Source organism: Arachis ipaensis, chromosome B08 (assembly GCF_000816755.2).
Source record: "Arachis ipaensis cultivar K30076 chromosome B08, Araip1.1, whole genome shotgun sequence".
In the NCBI taxonomy this organism is placed as follows: Eukaryota; Viridiplantae; Streptophyta; class Magnoliopsida; order Fabales; family Fabaceae; genus Arachis; species Arachis ipaensis.
The window spans coordinates 111081160-111091679 of NC_029792.2; the positions used below are offsets into that span (position 1 = coordinate 111081160).

At 29.5% G+C, this 10520-nt stretch overlaps 2 protein-coding genes across 3 annotated transcripts; both read right to left on the reverse strand.

Annotated features, from left to right (window-relative positions):
• LOC107612318 lies at positions 360-5596 on the reverse strand. Of its 2 annotated transcripts, XM_021109704.1 has the most exons (7): positions 4585-5593; positions 4222-4323; positions 1860-1889; positions 1688-1744; positions 1554-1592; positions 1367-1478; positions 360-446 (listed from the first exon to the last, which is right to left on the reverse strand). In XM_021109704.1, exons 1-3 carry the CDS (start codon positions 5454-5456, stop codon positions 1886-1888), a joined length of 978 nt encoding a protein of 325 aa, XP_020965363.1. In that variant the 5' UTR covers positions 5457-5593; the 3' UTR covers positions 360-446; positions 1367-1478; positions 1554-1592; positions 1688-1744; positions 1860-1885. The 2 variants fall into 2 exon arrangements, with proteins under 2 accessions (XP_020965363.1, XP_020965362.1); XM_021109703.1 differs by lacking the exons at positions 360-446; positions 1367-1478; positions 1554-1592; positions 1688-1744; positions 1860-1889 and having other exon boundaries at positions 3177-4323; positions 4585-5596.
• LOC107612286 (psbP domain-containing protein 2, chloroplastic-like) lies at positions 7982-9552 on the reverse strand. Its single transcript, XM_016314070.2, has 2 exons — positions 9163-9552; positions 7982-8658 (listed from the first exon to the last, which is right to left on the reverse strand). Exons 1-2 carry the CDS (start codon positions 9247-9249, stop codon positions 8425-8427), a joined length of 321 nt encoding a protein of 106 aa, XP_016169556.1. The 5' UTR covers positions 9250-9552; the 3' UTR covers positions 7982-8424.

The window sequence follows — 10520 nt, forward strand, 5'->3', positions numbered from 1 at the left end:
TTCAATAAATAAAATTAAATTTCAAAATTTATATAACCATCATCACATACATAACATAAATTAAAGTAAAAATTTAAATATTATACAATATTATTAATCATTTACTAATTATTTTACATATATTATACATATTATATATTAAAATTATATATATTATATATATAGCGGAGCGGGTATTATCTAAACCCGACCTCGCCTCGCCCCTCCCAAAAACCTGCCCCGCTAAAAACCCGTCCCGAGCGGATAGGGGCGGGATGGGTACCCGTGAGTTCGGGTGGTATTGCCATCCCTAGTTGTAGGGTACCTGCACAACTCTGAATGCTTCAGAATTTTTAAAGTACAAGAAGAAAGTTAATAAAGAACTGAGCATTAACACTCAGGAAGTCTCTTGTCTTCAAGGATTGGTCTTTGCCTGTCTTCGATCTCAGCCTCCCATTGCCGGTGCCCTATGTCACCAATTCATAGAAGCTTTAATAAGTTATTCATAAAATCTATTAGGCTATTAGCAATTAAAACTATGGTGCATGCTTAGGGAAATCATCTAAATTTGACATCAAAGAAAGAAAAGAAAAGAAAAGAGAAAATTTTATCCATAGTCTGGCTCTTCAAAAATATATTTATGGATATATCCTGCTGTAATAGAAAGTTTAATATCCTGCTGTAATAGACATCTTTTGAAGAGCTTTCAAAAGAAAATCACAGATTAGCAGATTAGCACCACATGAACCAAAATACAAATGATTGAATTTCATAAGTGCAATGTAAACACATGTTACACATCAACACAAAAAGGGGGATGGGGTGGGGAGAAGAAGAACAAAAAAGCAACAAAAGCTGAAAAAAACAGCATTACAATCTGCATCATGATATCTTCATTTAATCAACTCAGCCATTCTGATATGATGAGATGTACCATGATATAAATTACAAAGTAACAACCCCTCTTTTTGAAAAATCTTAGTATCCTAAACATGCTAAAATAAAGATAAAAAATGGCATAATGTAAGAAATTATAAAAATCAATACTAAAAAGATTGCCCTAAGATATTACAAGATACGTCATTTTTAAGAGTTCAAAAGGGGTAATTGTTTAGGCTTCCAATATTCTGAAACAGTGATGCTTGTCAGGACTTGAAGTCTTCAATATTTAATTGTCATAATTGACAAAAAGTTATTTATGATACTCAAATAAAGAAAAATCCAAGTGCTTGTCTTATATAATGCTTAGAAGCTAGAACAGAATAATTAGCTTTATCCAAGAGAAGAAAACATGATGGAACCAATAACTTAATATAACAGAAACAATGAATAAATATTTTTCAAGTTTCAATGAAATATTGTGAAAAATTATAAGTTGTCTCCTAACCTGTAATTTCATTCCACATATCCTTATCCGAGATACCCTTGTGAGCACCAGATATAACAAAGACAGAACATTCTGATATATGCACGTGACAGGAGACCGCTCATTCATAGTCCTATCGTATCAACTAAATTAATTGATAAATTCCAAAATTTATCATTCAAAAGTATAGTAAGGGTTAAGGCATTACTTGTGATGTAGAAGAACACCATGCACTCTGTCATTCACCCTAGCATGACATAATATGTATCTTGAGTGTTAGAATAAAAAGCAATCAAATGGGAGATTTTCACAAAGAAGGTGAACAAGTCACAATTTTCTTACATCTTTGAATTAAAATGATCGCCAGTAAACTCAGAAAGTCCTCCAACAGAATTCTGACTGCATACATCAACTGTTTACATTAAGCACCCCAACAGAAAGGGCCAAGAATAGGATAAAACATTAAAACGCCAACAGTGTAATAGTAAATAGTCACCAAAAAAGTTTCACTTACAGTCCATGTTGTTTTTCCAAAATTATTTAACTGCATAAATAACATTCATTGCTTATTAGGAGCAACATATGTATCAAATTATAAGTAAAAAAGAAATTGAAGTGACTCTTGCCTACCACAAAAGTAAAAACTGATGATGTAATGCAGCAACAAAATAGCTTCAAGTTAAATTAATTTCTTGTAGCTAAATTAGTTTATTGGAATCATAACAAGAATAATGCACTAAATTAAACTAAAGCGCCAAGTCGAAGACACTCGAGATCATAAAGATTCTACAATGAAACAGAGAGGTGAAGCAAGGAGTTGAGAAAAAATACCTATGGCAAACGTTCTCCAACGAAAAATGGCATAAAAAGATTAATGGGAAATCAAAAGAGAAAGAATGGCTTGAACATTACTCAAGCACGAGAACAAAAAATAGATGAAATAAAACAATAATGTAGGACAAGTAAAAACTGGCATATTTAATGAACAATTTCAATAAAGAATTCAATGATGGTGGCAATGAATATGAATTACTGATCTCTTCAAGGAGTAGATAAACTGTGAATAAGATTCAAACAAGTATTGTGAATCATATTTACTGTGATCAAATAAAACAACTTACATAGAAATTTATTCAATAGTTATATATAGAAAGTGTACACACTATATAACATAGAAAGATATCATGGAAAATATATAACTTAAATTGATGTTCTATGAATTTGCGTTTACTTTTTTCCTTTGTGGAATGAAAATAATTTTTTTCTATGAACAACAGATAATTCAATTACATCTTGTCTTCATTTTTTATTTAAGGCTGTCATGATAAATATGATTTTCACGATAAATATGAACAACAAGAGTGTTGTTACAAAAGTCGCTTATTGTCGTTCATAAAAAAGAGGCAATAATAACATTAATAAAACAAAATTTTATTACTGGCATCATATAAATACAGCACAGCAAGTTAATTGGAGTAATTGTGTAAATACTTAACAAGCTAATTAGTATCAAATACTTTGTCTACAATCTAATTAGTGTCAAACTCTTCTTATAATAACTCTCAACTTCAATGACAACCAAATAAAATATAAAAGAGAGATAATCATTAATAAAAGTATAAAATTACCTAAAAATATTTTATAACTAATTTTTATGGATGAAAATACTTTTAAAAAATTTTACATATCTGTTTAATTAATATCTTTTAAGCTAATAATCTTTTAAAAAGATACATATTTTTTACCAAAAGTCCCTTCGGCATAGCCATCAAGACTTTAGATAAAATCTAGTTCACCGTCCCCTTCGGCATTGCCATCAAGGCCGGAGAACTAGAAAATCAAATATTATTAATAAAAAGATTATGAATCACAATTACATCTATAATGATCGCATATTCCGACATCATTATTTTTTTAAACCTATCTTCCGGTTATTGTTCATTTACAAAACTAGCTAACAATTAACTGAAACTAAATATTTGCAACCTAATTAAAATCTTTAAACCATTTACATGTTCTTCCTCCTTTAAGCAAATCCTCCATCCATTAAAAATCTTGGAATAGGGCACAATTTCTACATTGAAAAACAATTAAAATAGTGTAACTATTATGGATAATAACTTAAAAGAGTTTAAAATAGCCAATTAAATATTTTCTATATTAGTGGAAATTGAATTAGATTAACTAATTGAGAATAAAGAAATGACTTACGATGATCAAATTACATCAAAAATGCTTTTTCTTAGCTTTTTCCCTTCAGCTAATTCTTTTTTATGTAAAAAATATTTCTGAGCATGACTGGAAATTTGACTAGGAGTTTTTGTTATGACATAATATTTTGAAATTCTTGTCCAGTGTGAACCTTCTTCTTGGTACCCTTTAAGAAATAACCTACCAAAATATGATTTTTGAAATAACTATTAACAAATTTTATACTAAAAATTTTTTAACAAAAACATAAACTATTTAAAGTAACGATCTTTTTTAGATATCAAACAATTTTTTTTTCTTTTTTGGTTTTCAATCCAACCAGAAACATTATTATGCCAACCACGGTCAAAACAAAATAAACAATTAACAAAAAATTACTTTAGAATTCGCTCAAATTGCTCTTTATTGATGCACAAAAATACTAATATATAAAAGCTTTAATTAACAAAAGAGCAGTGAAGTGGATCTTACAAAGAAAAGGTGCTAGACTATATATTGTAAACAACATACAATCATCATCGACAAATTAGAGATGTATCTAAATCAAGGAAGTGCTCTTATATGTTGATACTAGTTGCTTCATTTTTTTTTTGTAAACACCAATATTCAAGTAGATAATAAATAAATAAGAAAGAGGAAAAAAGAAGTAATATAATAATAAATACCTATGCTCATCTTCGGTCCAATGATATCCTTTCTTTGTTGGTGCTGCCACCTCTTCAGAGGCGGGCACTACCTCCTCCTCTGCAGCAGGCACTACCTCCTCGCTGTCATGATAGAAAAAAACAAAATATTTGATAATGAATTTCATGTGAACAAAAATATCTATATATTTGATCATCTCCATTTCAAAATATTTTATTTATTCCAAAAACAAATCAAAGGGAAAAAAGTTCAGTGTTTATACGGTTTGTTCATAAAACTCATAAGAAAAAGGAAATATAGAATAAGTAAATAAAAAGAAAGAAAGAATACGAGAAATAAACCTTGCGAAATAAGAAGAGAATGAAAATATTGAGAATACCGACCTGTGATGTTGATGATCAGTCGAATAAGGCGGTAATGGCGGTGGTGTTGTTGCATTGATGATAGGGATGGAGAGAGGGTTGTGTTCCGTCATGATGGTCATGTTATCAAATGCAGCATTGAGAGGAGTGTTTGTAGGATAACCGTTATGAATGGTATTGATGTCGTTCATCAACTTCTGAAAGTGCTCTTGCAGCTGTGCCGGGGTCCTGCCCGGGAGACAAGCAGCCAAGGCCTCCCAGCGGTTGTTTATAGCATCCTGAAAACAATTGGTAATAACCGACTCAAAGGCTTTGTTCTCCTCCCAAGTCCAGAGCTGAGATTGAGGTTGAAGTGCTTGATGACCACCGACGTCGGCTATCAGCTCTAACATGTTCCTCATATCCCACTCAGTCTGAGGCTGAGGCTGAAGTGGTGGATAATCACATGTGTCAGCGAAAAGCTCATCTATCATCTTCACAGCTTCCTCCTCCCGCCGGCGGTTCTCCATAGCTTCCGGCAAACACTCATCAATAACCGGCTGAGGTGGTTGATTACCACTCACGTCCATGGCACACAGCTGGGACTGGAGCTGAGGTGGTTGATAACCACCTACATTGGCGGCACAAATCTTGTTTACTTCCCCATTCCAGACCGACTCAGGCAGAGGCGGAGTCTCAAGCTGAAGCTGCGGTGGTTGATCGGCATACAGGTCTATCATATCCCACGAGTGTATCATATCCAACGGATTCATCATTGCAGAATCTGATTCCTCTTCACTCGTATTCCAGACCGACTCAGGCAGAGGCGGAGTCTCAAACTGAAGCTGCGGTGGTTGATCGGCATGCAGGTCTATCATATCCCACGAGCGTATCATATCCAACGGATTCATCATTGCAGAATCTGATTCCTCTTCACTCGTTCTGCTTCTTGTCTTCTTCTTATTTTTACTTCTCCTCCTTCTTCTTTCTTGGTTTCCTATTTTTAGATATAGTATTTATATTTATGTAAGCTTTACTTTCTAAGACTGTGTGTCAATTTAATTTACATTAATTATGGATAAAAATTAAAAGATATCGTTTTCAAATTTCAGTTATAAAATTCGTTCTAGATTTTTTTTCTTTTTGTATTATGTAAATTTAGATAGTTTTTAATTAAAACAAAAGACTTTTAAAAGCATCAAAAATTGATTTAAATTTTTTTTAATAAATATAATTTTAAACGTTAAACCAAAATTCAAATATAATATTATGGTGAGGCACTTAAAAGGTGAGGCACTTAAAACTTAAAAAGTAGTATGCTAAGATAAAATTTTTAAATTTAATTAACATACGAAATGAACACCTAAAAAACTATAAATGTTGGAGTTTAAAAGATAATTTGACTATTTTTAATAATATAATTTTGTATTAAATAGACATATATTTAAATTTAAATAATATCAACTAGAAATGAAGAGAATATAAAAATAGATTAATACCTAAACTATAATTGTTTGAATTAAAATTTGCAATCGAAAATATGAAAAGAGAAACAATAAAATTGAAAAAAAACATAAAATCATAGAGAGCTGTATAAAACAAAATAGAGAATTTAAAATTTACCTGTTGATGAAGACAAGATGACCACTAAACAAGGAATAGAAAAAAAATGTTGAAAATATGAAACTAAGAAGAGAGTTTAAGAGAATAAATGAGTGACGACTAGGATTTGAGAATGAGAGAAGACTAAATTTAATTAGGTTAACTCATAATCAAAATGATAGCAAGATAAAATGGATTCAAGGTTTTAAATAATTAGTTTAATTTATTTGTAATGGGATCATTTAAAATTTAAAATGGGGGCATATTATATATGTATATATTTTTTTTTGTTTAAAAAAATTAAATGAGAGTGGGGCAAGTGCCCCCCATGGTTCCATGTAGGTCCGTGCCTGACTGTATGTTATGATAATAATTAATATATTTTTTGTGGCCATTAAAAAGTCAATAATTTACTTAATCTTAAAGCCTAAAACCAAGACGATTAACTTTGAAAGAAGAGATTTTGTCCAAAATTAAAATCCAAACAGAGTACCTATAAACAACAAAAAAAAAACATCAGAAAAATCCACAACCCTTCACAAAATTAACTAACCAACTATTAAGTAAGATAATAGCTTATAGCCAATTGAAGGTTAACTCCTATGCCTTTTAGACATAGTGTAATCATGTTTCTTCACATTCCCATCAACTAAATCACAGGCAAAAAATTTACTCTAAAATTAATATTTTAATCTATTTTTTTGAATTACAAATTATCTTTTTTTTTTCTTTTTGGATAAACATGACTGAATTTCAAAGAGAAGAGATTACATAATTGTAACTAATCGGGATAGTATACTTGACTCATTTAGATTACATAATATTTTTTTTTGATATTCTATTTCCTCCCTATACAACATACTTTAATTACAAATTATCTATTTAAATAAAAAATAAAAGAGTTGACTCTATTTGAATTGTATGCATTCTCAATGCAAAATTCTTCTAAATTAATATCAAATCAAATAATTGTTAGGCAAAAATCAGAAATGAGTCAAGGGAGAAAATAATTTACGTGAATAAGTCAAAACGAAAACTGCTTTATGAATCCACCAATGCACGTATATATGTAGTTCGAACCAACTTGGTTCGAACTCCATTTCTACATAATTGGAACCAGTTTGGTTCAAATTATACACAAACACATGCACACACTAATTCGAACCAGCTTGGTTCGAATTACACACAAACACACGCACACACTAATTCGAACCAACTTGGTTCGAATTACACACAGTAATTCATGGTATAATTTGAATTATGCTGTTAAAAAAAATAATTTTAAAAAAATGGCTTAAAAGATGTTATGAGTACTATAAAAGTTTGTAATATTCTAGTGATTTAGGTAAATACATGATAAAAATATTTTTTCTTTAATTTCTAAATTATTAGTGACTATGTGGAGTATTTTTTTAATGTCCTAAGTCATTAGAACATTACAAATTTTTATAGTACTTCTAATATCTTTTAAACCTTTTTTTAAATTATTTTGCATAGAATAAAATATTTTTTTGTGGTATAATTTAAATGAATTTATTAAAAAATATTCATAATAATTTTCGAATTCTATACAATACTCTTCTGCCCATTCTTGATAGCTCATGAATATTTTTTAATAAATTTATTTAAATTATACCACAAAAAAATATTCTCATTAATATTTTAAAGAAGTCTCGTAATTAAATATTTTGTTAGCTTTTTTTTAACGTATGAAATAAAATATATTTTTTTTATTTTTAAATTATTAATTTTTTAATAAATTTTTTAATAAATTTTTTTTAATAAATTATTAATTTTTTAACAGCATAATTCGAATTATACCATGAATTACTGTGTGTAATTCGAACCAAGATGGTTCGAATTAGTGTGTGCGTGTGTTTGTGTGTAATTCGAACCAAGCTGGTTCGAACTACATATATATGTGCGTTGGTGGATTCATGAAGCAGTTTTTGTTTTGGCTTATTCACGTAAATTATTTTCTCCCTTGGCTTATTTCTGTTTTTTACCCTAATTGTTATATAGACAAAAAGTGGTTAACTTCTACACCTCAATCTCAACAAGAAACCAATTTGATCATTGCTACTTTTGATTTAATTAAGTAAAGATCAACGAAGAATCTACTATGGATAAAAATAAATAATTATAGGAATACTTTAGTGTCTTAGCGCTTAGTATTAGCGAAATGATGTTCACAACAGAGTTAAACTAATCCAAGGTAAATCTTTCAGCTTCATTCTTCCTTTGCTTATGTTGTTATGCTACAAGTACAGGGAGATTCTTCTAATCAATATCATCAACACTTGACTCAAATTTTGCATTGGTCATAGAAAGTTCCAGCAATGGAAACAAGAACCTTACCTTACGCCTTTCTGCTTGTAAATGCTTATCAGCTACAAACTCGGGGCTCCCGAAGTCTCCAAGGTTTGCAAGACGAACCGGGTTCACGACAACCCCAATGTTGTTGCTCCCCATACTTGCATCTTGAAACAAAGCAGTTGCCCCAGCTTTATCAACCTATTCATTGTAAACCAGAGCAGCAAAGATTGTTACAATGTAAATGGAAAGTGTTGTACTTTGGGGGGAATAAATAACAACTTTTTATGAAACATGATGATCAGTTTCATCCAATACTATTCCATTTCCATTTCATCTAAGTTCAAATTTTATGCATTTTCAATGCAAAATTCTTCTAAATTAATATCAAATCAAATTATTGCCATATAGACAAAAAGTGGCTAACTTCTACACCTCAATCTCAACAAGAGACCAGTTTGATCTATGCGCAACACACGATTATGTGTCGATGTGAAAGAGTTTTAAACTAAAGTCATATAGAGTTTTAACTCAATATTTTACCCACCACATTCCATTTCCATTTAACTCTATTGAATCATTTTCCAACACATCATACCAAACAGAGAGGAAAACATACGCAATTCTTCACAGTAGGAAAAGCTTATCAAAGATTAAGGTTAATAGTAAGTTTGAATTCTAAAAAAAATGGGTAAATAATTTTACCTTAGTCCAAGAAGAGGGTATAAGAAGAATGAAACTTTCTTTGGGATCAGTGTATCTCTGAAGCTCCAAGTCCAACTCTTGAGCCATCCACAATGCACCACTAGTGTTTGATAAATTGCTCGAAAGAAAAGTTGTGAGAAGAAGAGTAAGATTGAGCTTCCTCTTAGTAAAAAATGCTGATAAACGCACGATGTGGTTGTTGTGAGGTTCATTGTGAAGAATGCAGGTAGCAGAATTGAAAGAGGGGATTGAGAAGAAGGTTCTGGAAGAAGAGTGTTGTGAATAGTGGAGAAGAGTGAAGCAAGTTTTCAAAGCCGTTGGAATGGAATTGCAGAGTCTAATGTGTTGGGTTTCATTGGTAAAAAAATTGAACTCATTTGTTACCGTTATTTTTATTATTAGTTTCAACAAATGTCATGTCACACTAGTGTAAAGATTTACTTCATACAGATTTTATATAGATATTTTTTTGTGGTTAAAACTAATGACATGTGTCCTTTTTTCTTTTATTAGAGAGGACTCCAATATAAATGTAAAGACTATAATTATAATATGGTACAACTATTTGCAGATTATTAAATAGTAATTAGTAACTCCGTTTGAAAATGGTTAAAACAGTTAAAAATTGTTAAAATTTATTACACTTCTTTTTTCTTATACAACAAAACCATGGTTTTTTCGGTTCGAATTATTAACTCAACTTTATTTTCTTTCTTCTTTTCTTAATGTAATATACTAATAGATTAAATAAATTATAATTATATATGACGGTAAAATAATACATATTTAACCATTTAAACAATAATAACACATTTTTTGATTTTTTCTTTACGTCTTTATTCACAACTTTTTAAATGATAATTATAAAGAAATAATATTCGTATGATATATAAAAAATTGTTAAATATTTATTTATAAGTATATATTTAAAAAAATAATTATAACGTGTATTGTTAATTTGTTATAAACATTTTAACATTTTATTAGTTTGCTTTCTTTTCATTCTTACATGGAAATAATTAAACATGTTAAACAAAATTAAGATATTATTACATTTATGTTTAATTTTTATTAATTAACGGAAACTATTCTAACATGATATATAACTTAGTCAAAGTATATGAATTATATTTTTTCTCCATTAAAATTATATTGTCTTTACTGATGAAAGATAATTTTAATTTTACTTCAAATAATTTTTTAAATTTATATATCTAGCAATTAAATTCTTAATACAAAATTTCAAACAACTTAATAAAATTAGATAGCCCAAGTTTTACAGTTTAATTTAAATAAAATTTTCAGCCATAAAATATATTTTTTATATGCAACAAAATCATATATCATTCGTTACGCGA